General features: G+C 40.2%; 1 protein-coding gene across 1 annotated transcript in view; it reads left to right on the top strand.

The window, feature by feature from the left end:
* Positions 1-208: 208 nt before the first annotated feature.
* The window catches only part of zanl (zonadhesin, like), a 41,337-nt gene continuing 18,366 nt past the window's right edge, over positions 209-23,179 (top strand). The window contains exons 1-40 of the mRNA XM_027169155.2: positions 209-323; positions 1,168-1,193; positions 1,764-1,910; positions 3,195-3,460; positions 3,857-3,941; positions 4,038-4,190; positions 5,002-5,172; positions 5,304-5,401; positions 5,976-6,054; positions 6,167-6,355; positions 6,437-6,630; positions 6,723-6,864; positions 7,030-7,274; positions 7,386-7,534; positions 7,832-7,960; positions 8,085-8,223; positions 8,317-8,458; positions 8,644-8,840; positions 8,932-9,070; positions 9,202-9,318; positions 9,542-9,666; positions 9,888-10,033; positions 10,338-10,481; positions 10,636-10,743; positions 11,018-11,187; positions 11,321-11,523; positions 11,743-11,884; positions 12,006-12,161; positions 12,243-12,436; positions 12,527-12,668; positions 12,834-13,078; positions 13,189-13,337; positions 13,635-13,763; positions 13,888-14,026; positions 14,120-14,261; positions 14,447-14,643; positions 14,735-14,873; positions 15,005-15,121; positions 15,345-15,469; positions 15,691-15,836. Coding sequence (XP_027024956.2) covers positions 250-323; positions 1,168-1,193; positions 1,764-1,910; positions 3,195-3,460; positions 3,857-3,941; positions 4,038-4,190; positions 5,002-5,172; positions 5,304-5,401; positions 5,976-6,054; positions 6,167-6,355; positions 6,437-6,630; positions 6,723-6,864; positions 7,030-7,274; positions 7,386-7,534; positions 7,832-7,960; positions 8,085-8,223; positions 8,317-8,458; positions 8,644-8,840; positions 8,932-9,070; positions 9,202-9,318; positions 9,542-9,666; positions 9,888-10,033; positions 10,338-10,481; positions 10,636-10,743; positions 11,018-11,187; positions 11,321-11,523; positions 11,743-11,884; positions 12,006-12,161; positions 12,243-12,436; positions 12,527-12,668; positions 12,834-13,078; positions 13,189-13,337; positions 13,635-13,763; positions 13,888-14,026; positions 14,120-14,261; positions 14,447-14,643; positions 14,735-14,873; positions 15,005-15,121; positions 15,345-15,469; positions 15,691-15,836 — 5,939 coding nt within the window. The 5' untranslated portion in view covers positions 209-249. The remainder of the gene's footprint in view (positions 324-1,167; positions 1,194-1,763; positions 1,911-3,194; positions 3,461-3,856; positions 3,942-4,037; positions 4,191-5,001; positions 5,173-5,303; positions 5,402-5,975; positions 6,055-6,166; positions 6,356-6,436; positions 6,631-6,722; positions 6,865-7,029; positions 7,275-7,385; positions 7,535-7,831; positions 7,961-8,084; positions 8,224-8,316; positions 8,459-8,643; positions 8,841-8,931; positions 9,071-9,201; positions 9,319-9,541; positions 9,667-9,887; positions 10,034-10,337; positions 10,482-10,635; positions 10,744-11,017; positions 11,188-11,320; positions 11,524-11,742; positions 11,885-12,005; positions 12,162-12,242; positions 12,437-12,526; positions 12,669-12,833; positions 13,079-13,188; positions 13,338-13,634; positions 13,764-13,887; positions 14,027-14,119; positions 14,262-14,446; positions 14,644-14,734; positions 14,874-15,004; positions 15,122-15,344; positions 15,470-15,690; positions 15,837-23,179) is intronic.

The following is a 23,179-nucleotide window of genomic DNA, read 5'->3' as shown; positions in this document are numbered from 1 at the left end:
CAAACCCATACAGCTTCCAACAGGACAGTGTTGGCACACCCTGACACTACCACAAACAGTTACTGATTTACTCAAATTGTTGTGCAACATGCTATGTAAGAATATGAAAGAACATGAGATGATATTAACAGACTGCCCCCCACACACAAACACATACACACCTCCTCCCATTCTGAAACACAGGCTGGTCTTTATAAAGCCTGGTTTCTTCATTACATCTGTTTCTAATGCTAACTGTGTCAGTTAGCAATGGGGCCTCTAAATCTAATATTAATTTTAACCTGGATAAGTGGCATCTATTCTTTTGGAAATACTGATAATAGGTGAGTTTATATTAAATAAACATTTAGAAAAAAATGTGGGCAGTGTTACTTGTCATTCATTTTGAAAATTCATTATTTTCATAATTTTTATAATTAATCTCCTATACTATTAAATCTGGCATGCTACAATTATATGTGATGCATTCCAAATAGAATATATAAACATCTTTAAAGAATGTCAGAAAAGAATTAGTATTATTTATATAAATAGTATAAGTAGTATAACTTGTTGGAGGCTTAATATTTAAGTCACCTGTAAAAGGTCTGAAATAATGATTTCATTTGCATATCACTGTTCAGTCATCTTCACTTTATTGATGTTAGTGGGATTTTATTCTCTCTTAAAATGTATTAAATGTATTAACACATTTCAGACAAAAACTAATTAAATATTTGTAATAATTAGTCAGTTACTACTGTTATATCACATAGTTACTGTATAGAATATGCAAATTTTATTTTCAATGTAATTATTGAAGAATGTTTTGATTTATAATGAATGTATTCTAATGAAAATTTATTACATTTGATATTTAACCTTAAAAGTAGTTTTCAACATTTAAATATAATATATAGTCGAAATAGCAGAACACACACACATACACACACGCAGATGTGTACCCACACACACACACACACACACACACACACACACACACACACACACATATATATATATGTGTGTGTGTGTGTGTATATATGTAAATGTGTGTGTGTATATATATATATATATATATATATATATATATATATATATATATATATATATATATATATATATGATTTATTGGTAATTTTGCCATTTTTGTTTCATTATAATAATCTGATATTTTATCTTTTTTAGGAATGATTATATTGAACATGATGCTGGTAGGTTTGCTCCACTAATTATGTTAATATGGTAAAAAAAAAATAATAATAAAAAGGCAGTTAACATGGCAAATGGTGCACACTTATATTCTCTTGATTTGTTTGCGTTATGGCCTAACTTGCTTATGTGCTCTAATGACAACCCATCCTTTGAGTGAGATTAGTTTTATTCTTTCTAAAGTATGGTTCCAAAGTTCTTATGCATCTATGAAACCTGTTTATCACATAACAACCTGCATGCACAGAAGCACAGTTCACATAAATAGAGAGCATAAAAGGGTGGAGTATAGTAAAGTCTTTACAATATAACTGTAATTAGTGTTCTCTAAAACACATTAGCACATTATGATGGCATTGATCCAGTGTTATTCCAGGCTTATAACTCCTATCTGACATTTTGTTATTAAATCATCCTAAATCCTACATTGTATATAGTCATTTGTCACTTTCTCTTTCTCTCTGATATATAAATCTAATTTAAACCACATATCAGTGTTTTATTTAGATTAAAAAATGTGATTGGTCACACAGCATTGTGATCTAAATTCTCTCTTTTCTTGTCCATTACAGTTGTGATAACAGCTTGTGACTTCAATGACAACAAATTGCCCTTCTGTAATTTTCAACAAGACAGCAAAGATGAGAGTGAATGGATTCGCCATAAGGGTCCCACACCCACACCTGACACTGGACCTAGTGGGGACTATCCCGATGGAAGTAAGTCCATTATATTTATATATAAGTATTTATATCAAGATATATATCAATTAAATCTTAAAATTATAATGTGTGTGTGTGTGTGTGTGTGTGTGTGTGTGCACTGTTTCAACATTGCAATGTCATTTATTCAAAAGATAGATGTGTCTAATAAAGTGTCCTGTGTTTAAAAACATCAGCAACATTGTATTTATATGCTTGCTACTGTTGTTCCTTAAAAATGTCTATCCATAAAGCGCACCTACTGTATATGTATCTACAGTGAGTGTATTTGCAATAAATATTAAGTCTACACATTGGTAAAATGGCTGTTTTTTAGAGTTTTTTAGAGATTACTTATACAATGTACAAAATGTACAAAAGTACTGTACAAAAGTAATGTACAAATGTAATTATTCTACAGCTGTCGCCAATGAAAATATTGAGAGTAACACAAAATACAGATAAACTGTTTCTGTAGGATGAGAGCAACTGCTGAAGCCATGGTCCTCAAAGAGCTTACAAAGGATGCATGTTTGTTGATCAAGTACATTACACTTAAGCATGCATTATGGTCTGATGAGACCAATTCTAAAAGTTAATAAAAGCACATCAAAAAACACCATAGCCCTGGTGTCGCATGGTGTGACAGCAGAACTCTGGATTTGTTAAGGTGGAAGAAATAAGGAGTTGATTTTAGTGCAAAACTGTCAGGTGTCTGGTAGTAAGCCAAAGATGGAAAGGAATTTCAGCATAACACTGACCCCAAACAGACCTGAATCGAACTAAAAATCTGTGGGTTGACCTGAAGCAGGCTGTGCTCAGGAGATGCCCTTATGATTTGCTGATTCTAGAATGTTTTTGCAAGAAAGATGTGTTAAGTCATCACCATGCTGATAGACTTTTCTCCAAAAGGACACTTAAAGAGCTTTTGTAATAAAATCTAAAGGCGCATAAACAAATTCTAAGAATAAATGTACATTTGCGACTACTGTAGATTATTGATTATTAAGATTTTTTATTTTTCCTTTCCTCCAGGAAAAAATTTGATATTTACTTAATGTTTATATATTGTAATTTCACATTGAGGGTGAAAATTTTCTCAATTTCTCAAAGAATTCAAATCATATTGAACTGCATGTAGCTCAATAATCTGATATGAATTGTCTTGGTTTCATTTTTTATATCGCAAAAACCTGCCATTTTTACAGGGTTGTGTCATCATTGTATAAAACTGGTATCTAAAGTAATTACTAAAATATGTATATAGAATTAATTTACTTTAACTTCTGTTTCTATCACCAGATGGTTATTACATATACCATGAAGCCGATAATGTCAGTAATGGACAGAAAGCACGCTTGCTCAGTCCTGTGTTCAGCCCCACACAAGCTCACATTTGTGTTCAGTTTCGGTACTACATGTATGGTGCAGATAACAGCAATACTTTGACACTGCTGGAAAAGCATTCTGGTGCAGAAGAAGTGCTATGGCAGAAAACTGGGGTACAGAGTCCATCATGGCTTGGAGCAGCTGTTACTGTGTCCAGACCAGCAGGGCAGTCTATTGAAGTGAGTACATAATAATCCTAGGTGATCGGAAACCAGCATGCCAGTAGCCTGGATACTGGTAACCTTCGATACTAAAAAGTGCAGAAAGTTTGGGTTAAATCATTTTCTGGTAGTAAAACTCTCTTGACCATATAGTAGGACTTTGCTAGTTTGCAAATTGTAGCTTTAGAATTAAAATTATAGATTAAAATTATAGAATAAGATTTCCAGTTTTTAATTTGCTAATCTTGAGGGTTTTTTATATGCTTATACTAGTTCTGTATTGTCTTAGAATGTTTTATAGTGAATAGCAATTTTGGTAGTGATGTAATAAATACTTGTATGAAAGATAAAATTAATTAACATATTTTTTAATATCTGCAATTGCTTATAAGATAAGGTTATCTTATTTTTCAGATTGTATTTGAAGCAAAGCGTGGGTTCTCTTCATCATGTGATACAGCCTTGGATAACATTAACATCACAGAGGGAGCTTGTCCTGGTACATTCATCAATTTATTACATTGAACTAAAAAATAAAAAATTAAAATGACCAAATTTGTGAGATATGTGTGGATATATTCACATGTTTACACAGGGTGTATATCTCAGTGTGACTTTGATGCAACTGATGACCTCTGTGGATGGACAACCGAGGTCTCAGATCCAGACCTGTTCGGTTGGATTTTTTGGAATGGACAAACTGATACACCTGGTACAGGTCCCAATGATGATTTCTCCAAACCAGGCTGTAAGGGAAAAAATTATAAAACTTTCATTACATTCATTGACTTTTGGTTCTGTTTTCTGTGTTCTGCTGTAATTGTTTATTGTTCAAATGTGGCAAATTAACCTTTAAAAAAGTACCTGTACTATAATATTATAGTGATTTATTTAGCTATGTTTTTATATTTGTTCAATGAAAGTTGTGTAAATGGTTATATGCAAGCAGCACTATAATATTCAATCAAATAGAAATATTAAGTTGAGTACCTGATATGTGGTTTTACATGCTTCTTATTGTTTAATAAAATATTTTTGTTGCACTTTTTAATGTTACTAATGTTTTATAATCATATCTCAAATATCAAAACCTACTGTAATTACACTAAATTAAACTTGGTAGCTTTACTAGTGTAAAGCAAGTGCACTGCATTACAAAACCTTAGCAATTCTGTATCTGTCATACATCAAATGCAATCTAATATAAAACCAAAAGCAAATTGTTGACTGTAAGATAAATTTGGATAACCTACCTGGCTCTAAGAATATGTTGAAAGAATGTTCTTCTATCGATACATGGCCATTATATTAGCCTTCTGTTGTACTTGCTGAAAAATCATGAACACGTGACTGATTGAAATGGTAGACTGAGCTCAGCTGGTCTTATACACCAAACAAAAATATTTTGTTTTTGAAACAAAAAAAAATCTTTATTGAGAAAAATATTTTTGCCAACAAAATGTTTTATTTTGTCTAAAAAGCTTATTGGATTTGAGAGTATGTTCAGTATATTCTTCTCTTCAGAATTAAACCGCTAACTTACAAATGTTTTATTACAGTGGGATCATATCTCTTGATGGACTCCTTTGATAGTATCCCGGGAGCCTCAGCTCAACTGTGGAGTCCATCCATACCAGTGCCATCTTCAAACTGCCTGCAGCTGAACTTCCATTATTATATGTATGGCACTGCTGCAGACATGGAACTTAATGTCCATGTTGTCATCAGTGGTAAGCACATACTCTAGAAAAACAGATTACACTTAAAAGGAAATAACTGATTTTTGTGATTAGCTCAGTAGTTATTAAACACTACATAAGCATGTTTATATATAAACAAATGTTGCTGTGAAAATCCTTAGGAGGAGCTCTAGGGTATCCTGTTTTTAGCATCAAGGGAAACCAAGGACAAGGTTGGAAACCAGCAGTGGTCAAATTCATCACTACAAAAGATATACAGGTATGTATTATCCTTTTGTTGTACTAAAATAACGAATTAAGCCTGTATCATGATATCTTTCTGCTGTTTATTTAACTAATAAAAAAAGTCTCTCATATTGATCACATTTGTTGGTTTTGGGATAGGGTGGCTAGAAATAGATTAGATTAGATTAGATTAGATTAGATTAGATTAGATTAGATTAGATTAGATTAGATTCAACTTTATTGTCATTGTGCAAGGTACATGTACAGAGCCAATGAAATGCAGTTAGCATCTATCCAGAAGTGCATAGATGGCTTATTTACAAGTGGAAGTGTAATAAATAAGGGAATGAGGTTATACAGAAGGTGTAGTAATTTGTACAGATAACTGAATAAGGGTGAATATAGAATAAAAATAAAAAATTTTATATGCATTACAACTAGCAATAAATGTATTGCTAGTTGTAATGCAACTAGGCTATTGGATGTTTTTTAATTTTTCCTGTTTATAAAAATCTGCCAGTTTAACAAGGATGTGTATACTTTTTATATCATTTATATAATAAAATTGATTGTATTCATTCTAAAGTAAAAAGCTATCTATGTTTCAGTTTGTAATTGCTGGTGTGTATGGAAGTACAGTGGAGACAGATATTGCAATAGACAGTCTGTGCATCACAACCTGTGATGGTAAGAACTCTACCTTAAGCATCTTAATATGAACATGCATCTCAGTACTCTGTGATTAACATGTGACTTTTAAGCACCTTGAAATTTAAACTGCATTGTTGGTTTGTTTTAGCTCTAATATCGACAACAACAAAGCCAACGACACCTGTTTCGTCTCCAAAACCTCCAACCCCACAGCCATCCACACCCAAACCAACAACCACAAAACCCACTACACCTCAGCCGTCAACCCCACAGACATCCACGCCTAAACCTACAACTACAAAACCAACTTCTCCTTCACCACCAACACCACCACCAGGTACTAAGGATTGGATTTTTCTCTCTACAGTATACCCATCAGTACAATCATGTTCTAACCACTTCTCCTGTCCATTAATAGTGAAGTGTCCTCCTGATGCTGAGTACATAGAGTGTGGTCCACCTTGCATTCCTAGCTGTCAAGAACCCTCTACCAACTGCACTGGCTCCTGTATCAGTGGCTGCTTCTGCAAACCAGGTTTTGTGTTTCGGGGAAAACGCTGTGTTCGCATTGAGACTTGTGGATGTCTGGATGAAGACAATAATTACTACGAGGTATCTACCATACACAGTAGTTAATGTCCAATCCACATTTAGTGGAGAAGCAGCACTGTTCATTGTGTAAGTGGGGCTTTTTTTTTTTGCAGCCAGGAGAGATTGTCTTTGGGAATGGCTGCTCCCAACTGTGTCGCTGTGCAGGCAATTATACATTGAACTGTGTGGACAACAGCTGTGACCCCACAGAAGAATGTCGGGAAGTGGGAGGAATCCATGGCTGCTACCCTAAAGGTGCTGTGTAAAACTTGCCATGATGTGACTGACTTATACAGTATAAGCTTTGTTGGATGTAATAATGATGAAAGATCAGCAAAAGCTACTACATGAAGTTTACTTCTTTTTTTCAATCGTTTGTAATTTGGATTTTTAACCCTTGCTTATCTTTTCTATATACAGACACCTCGACTTGTATCGCCTCAGGTGACCCACACTACACCACCTTTGATAAGAAATACTATGACTTCATGGGCAACTGCACTTACTTAATGTCGGAGCCATGTAACAGCACAGACGTACCTCACTTCGCTGTCTATGTCGATAATGAGAATCGCTACAACATTCCCACGATCAGTTATGTGAGTGCTGTCCATGTCCATGTTCTGGGAGTGAAGGTGTCCATCCTGAAAGGAGGAGATGTACAGGTGAGGAAGCAGAGAAAGGATCACTGTAGAAAATAAAAGAAGTGAAAATCTGCATTTTGCAGTAATGTTGTAAGAAAGTCATTTATGATAGTCTTCTCTAACCGTTCTCAGGTGAACGGAACCAAAGTAAACATACCACTGAGCCCTGTTGCTGGAGTGGACATTTTCAAACAGGGGACACTCTACACAGTGTCCATGAACTTTGGTGTGACAGTTCGCTACGATGGAAACCACTACATGGACATCAAAGTTATCAAAGAGTGAGTGTTGTGTTACATTGATAATGATTAATGTCCTCTTAATACAGTCTACAGCTGGCATGCCCACATGTTTCCATGACAGAAATCCACCTGAGAACAAAACTAGCTTTTTCTTTCTGCAAGTATTTTAAATGAATTAATTCAACAGGTATTTTTTTCCTCTGCAAAAGAAATATTGCATTTGAAGAGTGTCATTTTTTTATTTTACTGATAATGGGAATATAGATCAGACCTGAATTTAAATTGAAGGGTACGTTATTGCTGTAATTCTAATATATCATGCTTTTGTTTGAGCAGCTATAAGGACAAGCTTTGTGGCCTGTGTGGAGACTACAATGGCAACATTAATGATGACTTCCGTACCCCCACTGGTGAACTGGTCAAAAGTCCAGCTGAGTTTGGCAACAGCTGGAACACAGACCCAGAGTGAGCCATTGGTTTTGTATTGTGTATATGTATATATACTGTACAGAGGGATTGGATATTCTTTACTACCTCTATTGTCTGTATAATGAAAGATCAGTAAAACTTATTTTCTTTTACATTTCAGCTGCAATAAAACCCCAGTTGACCCAAATCCAGGCTGCACAGACACAGAACAGGACCTTTATGAGAGTCCCGCTTATTGCGGAATCATATTGGACAGCAAAGGGCCATTTGCCGTTTGTCACCCAAAAGTCAATCCTAACGTAGGTTACTTAGACCAGAGCATGTACAGCCGAGCAGAAGACTGTTTTAGTCACATAAGTTTAAGTCATATCGTTTTGTGTGTTTTTGTGTAGAGCTTCTTCCAAAACTGTGTGTTTGACCTGTGCGCGTTGGGTGGCCCCCAATCCGCATTGTGTGAAGCCATTGAAGCTTATGTAAACGAGTGTCAGGACCGTGGTGTCAACATCGGACCATGGAGGAACAGTACCTTCTGCCGTGAGTGTCAAAGAAATCTGAAATTCACTCTCGGTCCCACTTTGGTCACTTTTGTTCACTGGTTTTTCAAATACTTTTTTATATTGTTATTTAATTAGACGTGTACGCATGTAGCATATCCTGTAACATGATTTTATTTTAAAACCAGTCGGAATACTAGAATAACATTTCGTGTTTTTCTTTAGCTCTTATATGCCCACCCAACAGCCACTACACACCCTGCGTGTCTCCATGCCAGCCCTCCTGTAACCCTCCTCCACCCAGCCAGTGTACTGGACCCTGTTCTGAGGGGTGTGAGTGTGACTCTGGATATGTACTCAGTGGTGACAAGTGTGTGAAGGAAGGCACATGCGGCTGCCTGTATAATGGACAATATTACCAGGTGAGTGAGTCAGTATTTCTTTGCCAAGCCAGCTAATGAGTTCACTGTATGAGTTCTCTGAACTATTGTGCCTTCTGTCCCTGTATGTTAGCCAGGAGACAAGTTCTACACTAAGGACTGTGAGCTGCTGTGCAAATGTGATTCTCCATTCGTCACCTGCAGTGCCACTGAATGCCCTCCCATGCAGCAGTGTGGCGTGCAGGGAGGGGAAATAGGATGCTACCCAGTTGGTTAGTACTTTTTTACAGCATTTATTTAAAATCATTTTTTTGTCTGTATCCCAGGACATTGATGATCTTTTGTGTAAATGACTTTCCTTTAAGAGCATGTGTGAAGCCATCTATGTTCTATTCCCAACTAGACTCACAGGACTGCATTATATCTGGTGATCCCCATTATAACACCTTTGATGGTAAATTCTACACCTTCATGGGCACCTGCACTTACACCCTGGCCCGCAGCTGCAGAAACAACACTGGTGAGTTGTTTTAATCCATCTGAAATGCAGACTTTGTAAACATTACACAAACATTGCAGACAAACTGCATGTGTACACATTTATGTTCATTAAAGTCAGTTAGGCTCTTGCAGTTTATTCAAAATCATCCATAAAATCATAGAAAATGTTTTTCTTTCTTGTATTCTATTTCATGTACAGTTGTAAAGGTCAGGGGTTAGTGTGCTGATTGTGTGTTTTACAGGTCCCTGGTTCTCTGTGGAGGGTAAAAATGAAGAGAGAGGGATCACTGGTGTATCCTATCTCAAGAAGTTGTATGTGACTGTCAGCGGTATCACTGTAACAATGATGAAGAGCAGAACCACTCTGGTCAGTCTCAAAATAGCTTCTTTTTTGCTGTTCTTCTTTTTAATTCCAGCAATGTTAAAAATGTATTTAAATCAGGACATTATTAATCCCCTCACCTTGTTATTTTACAATGCGTTTTGATGTCTTTGTGTTTAATCCCTTCAATTTTATAAATACAATTTATCCCTTAAATCCTCTCTTTTCTCTCTCTGTTTCTCTCCAAATCTTTCACGCCACTGCAGGTGAACGGTCGTAAAGTAGCTCTACCCAACTCTCCGTCTCCTCTAATCACTTTAACTTCAGCTGGGCAGTATGTTATCCTCAGTACTCCTTTTGGTCTGGAGGTGAGCTGGGATGGCAACCACTACGCTAAGATCACTGTGCCCAGGTACTGCTTCACCAATGAGATTTCAAGTCTTGAATACAAACATAGTTTAGTTTTAAGATTAAAAACCCTAAATAATTAAAAATATATGAGATATTGCAAGAATATTGAAAAAGGCAAAAAAATATTTATTTCCCCTAGTTTATAAAAATGGGAAAAAGCTACATCATTTATTTATGGTATACTAAGCTCTTCATATTTGAAAAGATAGACAGGACAAATCAAATTGTAGTAGAACAATGTCCCAGTTATTGATAATTTTCTTGGTTTCATAATCTCTCTCTCTCTCTCTCTCTCTCTCTCTCAGTACTTACTATGATCAGATGTGTGGTTTGTGTGGAGACTACAATGGAAACCCCAACAACGATTTTACTAAGCCAGACGGTTCCCTGGCTGGAAGCTCAGATCAGTTCGGCAACAGCTGGCAAACTGATAAAGATGAAGATGAAACGTTAGTCCATCATGTTTCAATTTTTCGATTTCTCTGTCAGAACTTTTGCTTACTCGGCACAAAAATGTTTTAATTGACAAACACAATGTATATTTGATCCTCACTGGACAACTTGAGCACTAGAATATTAAAAGCATTCATGATGTGTTTGTAGGTGCAAGCCTGATGTCACACCTGACCCACCGTGTGACCCAAGTTTTGAGGCTGAAGTGTCTAAACCAGAGAAATGTGGAAAAATCACTGACACTGCAGGTCCATTCAGGTGAGCAAAAATCACACCAGTAGATTTCAAAAGAATTACGAATCAGTCAAGTAAAATGGCTGGAGACATATCACGAGGCATTCCCTATTGATCTGCTGTTATCCCAAGCATCTCAGCTTTAGTTAAGCTAATCTATAAACAACAGGGACAGAAATATGCTAACTGGAATTGTACATGATATTGAGACTTCTGTTCTAATATTATGTTTTCCTGTTTGTTCTGTATCTCTCACTCTCTGTCATTCCTATTCTCTCTATTCCCTTTACAAACGTAGGGATTGTATAAAGGTGGTGGACCCTCTGCCATTCTTCCAGAGCTGTGTGTTTGATATGTGCCGCTATGATGGACTGCTGCAGACTCTGTGTGACCAGCTACAGGCTTATACTGATGCCTGTCTCAGTGCAGGAGCTCCAGTGCATCAGTGGAGACAGCCAGACTTCTGCCGTGAGTCTCAGCATACAGTAGTTTTCAGAAAGACAATTACACACATATATACTAAAGACCAGAAAAATAATTATGTTACCGTTTTCAATGTTTTCCTTTCTTTTGCAATCATTTTTCCTCTTTTTTTTCACAGCTCTGGTTTGTCCACCTAACAGCCACTACTCTATGTGTGTGAGTTCATGTCCAGAGACATGTGTGGGTGTGAGCGGCCCACCTGGCTGTGGAGAGAAGTGTGTTGAAGGCTGCAAGTGTGATCCTGGCTTTGTCCTGAGCGACAACAAGTGTGTCCCTCTAAAAGACTGTGGCTGTGTGGATCCTGAAGGCTACTACCACCCTGTGAGTTTCACATAAGACTCACACACACACACACACACACACACACACACACACACACACACACACACACACAGAGAGAGAGAGAGAGAGAGAGAGAGAGAGAGAGAAATTACACATGAGGTGAATAAAGATAAATTGAACTGTCTAATGTAATCATATTATTTCAAACGGTACTCCAGCTGGCTACTTGACTCACTAGTGTCTTTGTACATGCGCTAGGTGAATGAGAGCTGGTATCTGGAAGGCTGTGAACACAAATGTGTGTGTCTAAGTGGAAGAACCATTCTATGCTACAATACCAGTTGTTTACCTACAGAGACCTGTCAACTGCTGGATGGAGAGTACGTCTGTAAACCTAATGGTAAAAGAAATTACTACAGCACATTCGTTGATGTTTTACTAATACTAATATTAAGCCAACTGCAGTACAAATATTATGTAACCTCTATGATGTTTTTCCTTCTGACATTTTGCATGTAAAGATGGACACACAACAAAACCTCCAACCCCACAGCCATCCACACCCAAACCAACAACCACAAAACCCACTACACCTCAGCCGTCAACCCCACAGACATCCACGCCTAAACCTACAACTACAAAACCAACTCCTCCTTCACCACCAACACCACCACCAGGTACTAAGGATTGGATTTTTCTCTCTACAGTATACCCATCAGTACAATCATGTTCTAACCACTTCTCCTGTCCATTAATAGTGAAGTGTCCTCCTGATGCTGAGTACATAGAGTGTGGTCCACCCTGCATTCCTAGCTGTCAAGAACCCTCTACCAACTGCACTGGCTCCTGTATCAGTGGCTGCTTCTGCAAACCAGGTTTTGTCTTTCGGGGAAAACGCTGTGTTCGCATTGAGACTTGTGGATGTCTGGATGAAGACAATAATTACTACGAGGTATCTACCATACACAGTAGTTAATGTCAAATCCACATTTAGCAGAGAAGCAGCACTGTTCATTGTGTAAGTGGGACTTTTTTTTTGCAGCCAGGAGAGATTGTCTTTGGGAATGGCTGCTCCCAACTGTGTCGCTGTGCAGGCAATTATACATTGAACTGTGTGGACAACAGCTGTGACCCCACAGAAGAATGTCGGGAAGTGGGAGGAATCCATGGCTGCTACCCTAAAGGTGCTGTGTAAAACTTGCCATGATGTGACTGACTTATACAGTATAAGCTTTGTTGGATGTAATAATGATGAAAGATCAGCAAAAGCTACTACATGAAGTTTACTTCTTTTTTTCAATCGTTTGTAATTTGGATTTTTAACCCTTGCTTATCTTTTCTATATACAGACACCTCGACTTGTATCGCCTCAGGTGACCCACACTACACCACCTTTGATAAGAAATACTATGACTTCATGGGCAACTGCACTTACTTAATGTCGGAGCCATGTAACAGCACAGACGTACCTCACTTCGCTGTCTATGTCGATAATGAGAATCGCTACAACATTCCCACGATCAGTTATGTGAGTGCTGTCCATGTCCATGTTCTGGGAGTGAAGGTGTCCATCCTGAAAGGAGGAGATGTACAGGTGAGGAAGCAGAGAAAGGATCACTGTAGAAAATAAAGAAGTGAAAATCTGCATTTTGCAGTAATGTTGTAAGAAAGTCATTTATGATAGTCTTCTCTAACCGTTCTCAGGTGAACGGAACCAAAGTAAACATACCACTGAGCCCTGTTGCTGGAGTGGACATTTTCAAACAGGGGACACTCTACACAGTGTCCATGAACTTTGGTGTGACAGTTCGCTACGATGGAAACCACTACATGGACATCAAAGTTATCAAAGAGTGAGTGTTGTGTTACATTGATAATGATTAATGTCCTCTTAATACAGTCTACAGCTGGCATGCCCACATGTTTCCATGACAGAAATCCACCTGAGAACAAAACTAGCTTTTTCTTTCTGCAAGTATTTTAAATGAATTAATTCAACAGGTATTTTTTTCCTCTGCAAAAGAAATATTGCATTTGAAGAGTGTCATTTTTTTATTTTACTGATAATGGGAATATAGATCAGACCTGAATTTAAATTGAAGGGTACGTTATTGCTGTAATTCTAATATATCATGCTTTTGTTTGAGCAGCTATAAGGACAAGCTTTGTGGCCTGTGTGGAGACTACAATGGCAACATTAATGATGACTTCCGTACCCCCACTGGTGAACTGGTCAAAAGTCCAGCTGAGTTTGGCAACAGCTGGAACACAGACCCAGAGTGAGCCATTGGTTTTGTATTGTGTATATGTATATATACTGTACAGAGGGATTGGATATTCTTTACTACCTCTATTGTCTGTATAATGAAAGATCAGTAAAACTTATTTTCTTTTACATTTCAGCTGCAATAAAACCCCAGTTGACCCAAATCCAGGCTGCACAGACACAGAACAGGACCTTTATGAGAGTCCCGCTTATTGCGGAATCATATTGGACAGCAAAGGGCCATTTGCCGTTTGTCACCCAAAAGTCAATCCTAACGTAGGTTACTTAGACCAGAGCATGTACAGCCGAGCAGAAGACTGTTTTAGTCACATAAGTTTAAGTCATATCGTTTTGTGTGTTTTTGTGTAGAGCTTCTTCCAAAACTGTGTGTTTGACCTGTGCGCGTTGGGTGGCCCCCAATCCGCATTGTGTGAAGCCATTGAAGCTTATGTAAACGAGTGTCAGGACCGTGGTGTCAACATCGGACCATGGAGGAACAGTACCTTCTGCCGTGAGTGTCAAAGAAATCTGAAATTCACTCTCGGTCCCACTTTGGTCACTTTTGTTCACTGGTTTTTCAAATACTTTTTTATATTGTTATTTAATTAGACGTGTACGCGTGTAGCATATCCTGTAACATGATTTTATTTTAAAACCAGTCGGAATACTAGAATAACATTTCGTGTTTTTCTTTAGCTCTTATATGCCCACCCAACAGCCACTACAAACCCTGCGTGTCTCCATGCCAGCCCTCCTGTAACCCTCCTCCACCCAGCCAGTGTACTGGACCCTGTTCTGAGGGGTGTGAGTGTGACTCTGGATATGTACTCAGTGGTGACAAGTGTGTGAAGGAAGGCACATGCGGCTGCCTGTATAATGGACAATATTACCAGGTGAGTGAGTCAGTATTTCTTTGCCAAGCCAGCTAATGAGTTCACTGTATGAGTTCTCTGAACTATTGTGCCTTCTGTCCTTGTATGTTAGCCAGGAGACAAGTTCTACACTAAGGACTGTGAGCTGCTGTGCAAATGTGATTCTCCATTCGTCAACTGCAGTGCCGCTGTATGCCCTCCCATGCAGCAGTGTGGCGTGCAGGGAGGGGAAATAGGATGCTACCCAATTGGTTAGTACTTTTTTACAGCATTTATTTAAAATCATTTTTTTGTCTGTGTCCCAGGACATTGATGATCTTTTGTGTAAATGACTTTCCTTTAAGAGCATGTATGAAGCCATCTATGTTCTATTCCCAACTAGACTCACAGGACTGCATTATATCTGGTGATCCCCATTATAACACCTTTGATGGTAAATTCTACACCTTCATGGGCACCTGCACTTACACCCTGGCCCGCAGCTGCAGAAACAACACTGGTGAGTTGTTTTAATCCATCTGAAATGCAGACTTTGTAAACATTACACAAACATTGCAGACAAACTGCATGTGTACACATTTATGTTCATTAAAGTCAGTTAGGCTCTTGCAGTTTATTCAAAATCATCCATAAAATCATAGAAAATGTTTTTCTTTCTTGTATTCTATTTCATGTACAGTTGTAAAGGTCAGGGGTTAGTGTGCTGATTGTGTGTTTTACAGGTCCCTGGTTCTCTGTGGAGGGTAAAAATGAAGAGAGAGGGATCACTGGTGTATCCTATCTCAAGAAGTTGTATGTGACTGTCAGCGGTATCACTGTAACAATGATGAAGAGCAGAACCACTCTGGTCAGTCTCAAAATAGCTTCTTTTTTGCTGTTCTTCTTTTTAATTCCAGCAATGTTAAAAATGTATTTAAATCAGGACATTATTAATCCCCTCACCTTGTTCTTTTACAATGCATTTTGATGTCTTTGTGTTTAATCCCTTCAATTTTATAAATACAATTTATCCCTTAAATCCTCTCTTTTCTCTCTCTGTTTCTCTCCAAATCTTTCACGCCACTGCAGGTGAACGGTCGTAAAGTAGCTCTACCCAACTCTCCGTCTCCTCTAATGACTTTAACTTCAGCTGGGCAGTATGTTATCCTCAGTACTCCTTTTGGTCTGGAGGTGAGCTGGGATGGCAACCACTACGCTAAGATCACTGTGCCCAGGTACTGCTTCTCCAATGAGATTTCAAGTCTTGAATACACAAACATAGTTTAGTTTTAAGTTTAAAAAAACCTAAATAATTAAAAATACATGATATATTTCATAAATATTGAAAAAGACAAATAATATTTATTTCCACTAGTTTATAAAAATGGGAAAAAGCTACATCATTTATTTATGGTATACTAAGTGTAACCCACACAAGGTTACTGGAGTGCAACTCTCTACTCTGCCTGTGGGTGGCGCATACACCCCTGGGAGTTCACTTAAGACCAAACACGCTTTTCCTCCGGTAAAGACGTTGATGGAAACGCAAACATGGACTGGTTAAAAGCTGTGAGAGAGAGTTAAGCCGCATGGCATCAAGCTTCTCAAGATACCTCCGATTGTTTTTTTAGAAAGGGATAGACCATCTGAATCTGACCCTAGCGTTCAGTGGCGATCCAACCGCAGAAGTGAACGGATAAGGAGCCCGGTGTGGCCAGCCGTGGCATCTTTGGAACCAGCATCATCCTGTGCATTCATTTGTGATACAGATAAGAACACACTTAAACCTACCCGGGTAGTGAAAAGAACATACTCTAAGAAACACACACATCAAGAACTTCCATGGACTCTTTTCTTTATTTGAGTTTTATTTTGATTTTATTGTGAGCTCAGGAAGCCGGTTTATGTAGGCAGGGACTGTAAATAACTGTCATTCATTTTGTATAATATAATGTTCAAATTTATCCATTTTGTGTTGTCTGTTCTCTGATGACCATTCACTATTTCAGGCTCCATGGTCATATCTAGAGCTTCTGATACTAGCCCAGCTTTAATTTCTCAATATTTAAATTAGGTATTAGTTACGTTAACCTAAGAAGACGGTTACAAGTGGCGAGCCAGCCAGGAGCCTAGATATGTTTCATCAGTGAACCATATTACACGCGTGTGATACATTTTAAGTGTGTAAGTAATTGTCACGTTTATAGATCACTCTTTACCAAACATGGAGTACAAAATGAGCTCAGGGGTAAAAAATCTCCAATGCAGTAGTGGTGAGTGGTTTGCTTGAATCATCAGAAGATGAGGAGATCATAGACTTCCATAAGAAGTATGGGTCCATGAGACTTGCCCCAGTTACTGACATTAACTCAGAGTTTTATTAAAACCTGATCATTGAGTATCAAGATGGCACTGCTATTGAAGCCTTAACCCCTCTTCTGCCCTACACACATGAGCTTAAGGAAAATCCAGATGTAAACTACGTTCAAGCTCTGGCAAGCGTGTACACAACTAAAATTGGCAGCAGTGTTACCAAAGCCTGCCTTGATGAAATAAAGAAGTTAGCAAAACTGAGTGGACGAGGCTTTGAAGAGCTCTGAAAGACATGATGTCAGAGATCAGTGAGGCAATCGAGACTGATGGTAGTGGTGATAATGAGTTTGGAGCTAGACAGCTCAGCACGTCTCTTGACACATTTGAACCCTCACACCCCCAGCTGCTCCCAGATTCTTCTTGGGAAAGGTTCATTCATAGTGGTGCTAAGCCATGCCCACCAGCTGATGCGAAGCAAAGTCGGTCCATTGTGGAGAGAGATCTGAATCCACCTGAAATTCAAAAGGTCTTTGTTGAGCACATTGTGAGGAAAGCTGAATTACACACACATTCACACACACATTCACATCAAGCTTCATTCATTCTCAGACAAGCTCCCCAGACCCAATAGTGAGACAGACTCTGACACATGGCGTTCACATGTTGAGCTTCTCAGGAAAGACCCAGCCCTGTCTAATCTTCAGAAGTCACGAAAAATCTTTGAACGTTTGCTCTCCCCTGCAGCAGATATGGTCAAAAGACTAAGCCCTGAAGCTACTCCTGAAACCAACCTTCAACTGATGGATGCAGCCTTCGGAACTGTTGAGGACGGCGAGAAGCTTTTCGCCCAGTTTATGAATACTCTTTAGGATCCTGGTGAAAAGGCCTCTACTTACCTCTGCCGCCTTCAAGCTGCCCTGAACCTTGCTGTTAAGAGAGGAGGAGCTGCTGCTGGAGAAGCATATAGACACATTCTCAAACAGTTTTGTCACGGGTGTTGCGACAACTTTTTGCTCTCTGACCTCAACCTCGAAGAAAAGAAACGTCACCCACCAGCATTTTCAGAGCTCTTGTTATTAGTTCGCACTGAGGATTATAGGCAGGCAGCTAAAGCCACACGTATGAAGAAGCACCTTGGTACACACCGGCAGTGGGCTATGGCAAGTTCTCAAAATGCATGTGTCTGCAGTCAACAAGCAGCATTCCAGCCTGAGTCAATGACAGAGCTTAAACAGCAGGTGGCATCTCTGCAGAGCCAACTTACCACATTGATGTCTAAGAAAGCCAAGAAAGCCCCAAAGACCAAGGGAAACCCTGAGCATCAGCCGAGTATCAGTTCACTTTCAACCTTCAGTTCAGTTCAGTTTCAACATCAACCTTGGTATTGTATCAGCTGCGGGGAAAACGGTCACATTTCCTCAGCTTGCAGTAACAATCCAAACCCCACTCTTGTCAATGAAAAAGAGATAAATTGAAAGAAAAGTGCCACCTCTGGGAGGCTAAAGAATACTCAACAAATAATAGGGATTTTTAGATGGAGTCTCAGTTGCAGGGCAAACTGAGGCTGAAGCAGTTCACCAATGTCCTGCTAAGGATAAAAGTGATACCAAACCAAAGTTCAGTGCTGTCCTGAACCGATTTAATGTTAGAAAACATCCCTTCAGAGTTCCGAAAAACTTATAGGCACGAAAAGCACAGGCGAAATTACCATCCAAGGCAAACAGTTCACCTGTCTCCTTGACACAGGTTCACAAGTAACCACAGTCACCAAGTCCTTCTATGATGAATACCTACATGAGCAACTGATCGAACCACTCTATAACCTTCTGGAAGTTGAAGGGGCCAAAGGTCAATCTGTGCCCTACCTTGGATATGCTGCGGTCATCATCACCTTCCCAAAACAATTCCTTGGAGCTGAATATGAAGTCCCAATATTGGCTTTGGTTTTTCCACACAGTGACACTTCAGGGTACCAGATACTTGTGGGTACAAACACACTTGATGTAGCATATGGTATGTGCAGAGAGAAAAGTCCAGCAAGCTACTACCCTGTCCCAAATGGCTACAGAACGGTGCTGAAAGTACTTCAACTGAGACAAGAGCAAAGCCATGACCATAACATCGGACTGGTGAGGATGCAAGGCAAAGACAGAAAACTCATTCCAGCTGGGGAAACAGTTTTGGAGGGAGTGGCATCAGTTAAACAGTTCCATACTGAGAGGTCTGCTATCATGGAGTACCCTTCATCCTCTTCTTTGCTGGGAGGGCTGCTAGTAAAGCCATGTCTCATAGATCTACCTGCCAAACTACCAGTTGTGGTCTCAAATGAGTCGGAACACGACACTATTATCCCAGCTGAGAGTGTGATTGCTGAGATCAGTGCAATCCAGGCTATTCTGTCTCATTAACAGAGCGTGATCAATCCAGCTGAACCAGGACCCTCCAAGGCAGCTGACCTAGCCTTTGACTTTGGTGAGTCCTTGGTCCCTCCAGAATGGAAAGACAGAATTATTCAAAAATTGAATAGCATGCCCGAGGTCTTTGCCCAGAACGACACTGACTTTGGAAGGACAGAAAAAGTCAAGCATTGCATCAAAGTGTTTGATGAAACACCATTCAAACTAAGAGCTCGGCCGATACACCCACACGACATAGAAGCTGTTTGTCAACATATTCAAGAGCTTCTTGATGCTGGGGTGATTCGTGAAAGTGAGTCCCCATTCTCCTCTCCAATCGTTGTAGTCAGGAAGGAGAATGGCCAGGTACGCCTTTGTATAAATTACAGGAAACTGAACATACAGACGTTGAAAGACGCCTATGCACTTCCGAGGATGGATGACACCTTCACAGCACTCTCCGGTTCCAAGTGGTTCAACGTCCTGGACCTAAAGTCTGGCTACTATCAGATTGAAGTCGACGAGGTCGACAGGCCAAAAACCGCCTTCATATGCCCACTTGGTTTCTGGGAGTTCAATCGCATGCCTCAGGGAGTGACAAATGCCCCAAGCACCTTACAGAGAGTGCATGGGAGACATGAACTTAAAGGAAGTTGTCATTTTCTGGATGACTTGAAGTCTGAAACTTTAGAAGATCATGAAGCCAGACTCTCCAAGGTTCTCAACTGCCTGAAGGAGTATGGGCTCAAGTTGTCTCTGGAAAAATGTAGGTTCTTCCAGTCCTCAGTCCAGTACTTAGGGCATGTGGTCTCAGAGCATGGCATGGAGAACGACCCAGAAAAGATTGCAGCGCTAAAGACCTGGCCAGTCCCTCAGCATCTAAAAGAGTTGAAAGCCTTCCTTGGATTCTGTGGGTATTATAGAAAGTTCATTAAAGACTATTCAAGTACAACGAAACCTCTGAACCTCTGGCTACCCACCTCTAAGGAAGCATCCAAAGTCCAAGGAAAGGAGTGGCCAATACTACCACCCCAAGGAACCATTTCTGAACCGGTGAACTCCCGCCTGCCAAGAGGCATTTGAGATAATCATCGGCAAGTTGACAACGTCCCCAGTTCTGGCCTTCGCAAATCCTGCACTCCCTTACATCCTTCACACGGATGCAAGTTCCACCTGCCTCGGAGCAGCTTTATATCAGGAGCAGGAGGGACAGCTGCCTGTCATCGCCTATGCAAGCAGAGGGTTATCATGTAGTGAGTCTCGTTATCCAGCTCACAAGCTTGAATTCTTAGCGCTGAAATGGTCTATAACGGAGAAGTTCAGTGACTACCTCTATGGTAATCAGTTCACAGTAGTCACTGACAGCAATTCCCTTACCTACATACTTACCTCAGCCAAACTTGATGCAACCAGCTACAGGTGGTTAGCTGCTCACTCTGCCTTCTACTTTAAGCTCCAGTTCCGGCCGGGAAAGCAGAATGGAGATGCTGACGCACTATCACGATGTCCCCATGGCAACCTGCATGACGACCCCACATCTCAAAAAGAGTGGGACAGGATCCACCAGTTCATACAACACCATCTATCTGATCCAGATAACATTGAGGCTGTGGAACAGGGGGTTGTTCATGCCATCAGTGAGAGACAACTGATTTATTGTTCCAATGATGGAATGGGGAGATGGAAGTATCTCCCTCGTTGAGAGTCTAGCCATCTTTGGAGATGCTGTACCTCATAGTTTTGAGCAGGAAAATGAGCTTGGAGGGCTTCCCATCATCCCACACCTATCAGAGGCAGAGCTCAGAGACAAACAGAGAACCGACCAATGCATTAAACATGTTATCTTCCAGATTGAGCATGGCGAGAAACCACCGCCTGCTGTGAGAACCTTGCTTCCAGACCTACCTCTGTTGTTGAGAGAGTTGACCAGGCTTGAACTGCGGAACGGCATCCTCTATAGAATACGCCGAGAAGAAGGCCAAACACAGTACCAGCTAGTCTTACCTAAAGAACTTCCTGAGACGGTCTTAATGAGCCTACATGACAATATGGGTCATATGGGAAAAGACCGCATGCTGGACTTGGTCAGAGCCAGATTCTACTGGCCAAGGATGGCCTCTGACATTGAGAAGAAAGTCAAGATGTGTAACAGGTGTGTGCTCAGGAAAACCCTACCTGAGAGGGCAGCACCTTTAGTCAACATCATGACAACAAGACCGCTTGCACTGGTCTGCATGGACTTCTTGTCTATAGAACCGGACAGAAGTAACACAAAAGACATTCTTGTGATCACAGATCACTTTACAAAATATGCAGTGCCTATCCCAACACTAAACCAAAAGGCTCAAACAGTTGCAAAGTGCTTATGGGACAATTTCATCATCCATTATGGTATCCCAGAGAAACTGCACAGCGACCAAGGTCCAGATTTTGAGTCGCGATTAATCAAACAACTGTGTGAAGTTGCGGGCATACAGAAAATTCGAACAACTCCATACCACCCAAGGGGTAACCCAGGCTTTGTAAAGCCTTTGGTCCACGCGTATAATTGTACCAGAAGTGAAGTGACTGGGTTCACACTCTATGAGTTAATGTTTTTACGCCAGCCACGCCTGCCAGTCAACCTTGCATTCTGCTTACCTGTCAAAGAAGAGCAACAGAAGTCACACTCCCAGTATGTAAAGCACCTCAAATCCCGCCTTGAGCAGAGCTACAAAATAGCTACAAGGAGTGCTGCCAAGGTAGCTGAAAAGAATGAAACAAGGTTTGATAAGCGTGTGACTCCTTCTGCTCTGGACGTTGGAGACAGAGTACTTGTCAGGAACGTACGCATTCGTGGAAAGCACAAGCTTGCTGATAAATGGGAGTCTACTGTCCATGTGGTAGTGAGGAAAGCTGGAGACCTACCCGTTTATACAGTAAAACCAGAGACCGGAGAAGGCCCCTGGCGCACCCTGCATCGAGACCTCTTGCTCCCATGTGGGTTCCTCCATGTAACACCAGAAGAACAACCCAAACCTCTCGAGCGCTGCAAGACACGCCAGAACATTCTCAGTGACCGAAGAGAGGTTGATCAGTCCTCTGATGAGGATGATATCATGCCTGTTACCTGGTCCCAAAAAGAACCAGTTCCAGAAGTAACCAGATATATTGTCTCGCGAAATGTTCCAAGACACCATGGTCCAAGCCATTCTAAAGAGAATCTGACAACGAACCTCAACAAGGTGATTGATGATGTTCCAGCTAATGAGATTAGCCTACCCGATGTTGCTCCAGTCAACAGAGTAACACAGAACCCGAACTAACCTGGAAATGAACCTGTGGAAATAGAAGACCTACCTGGAAGTGAATCTGTGGAACGAGAGACAAATTTATCTGACAATGTTAACCTTGTAAAAGATTTGGATGAGGACTGCCCTGAACAACTTCCAGTCCCCTCCGACATGCCAGAGGGCGATGAGACAAATGTTCTTGAAAATGAAGGAGAAGAGGAGATTAAGGAGACAGAGGAACAGGCTGATACTGATGACCTAGTCCATGAGAAATCATCAGCCACCTAGGCGGCTGGACTAGGAACCCCCTTAGTCACAGTGGTGATGTCATTCTTTCAAGGGCTGACCACTGTGTGGAACGACCTCTTAAGTGAGAATGATGTATCAGCTTGTCCCCCTGTTTTGTCCCCTCCGGTGATAACTGTTTGAACATTGACATGCACAGGGACGTGCATAAGTTAGGAGGGGAGAGTGTAACCCACACAAGTTTACTGGAGTGCAACTCTGCCTGTGGGTGGCGCAGCAAGCTTCTCAAGATACCTCCGATTGGTTTTTAGAAAGGGATAGACCATCTGAATCTGACCCTAGCAGTCAGTG

The sequence above is a fragment of the Tachysurus fulvidraco genome, chromosome 1 (assembly GCF_022655615.1).
Source record: "Tachysurus fulvidraco isolate hzauxx_2018 chromosome 1, HZAU_PFXX_2.0, whole genome shotgun sequence".
Lineage (NCBI taxonomy): Eukaryota > Metazoa > Chordata > Actinopteri > Siluriformes > Bagridae > Tachysurus > Tachysurus fulvidraco.
This window is presented reverse-complemented; position numbering and strand designations above follow the sequence as displayed.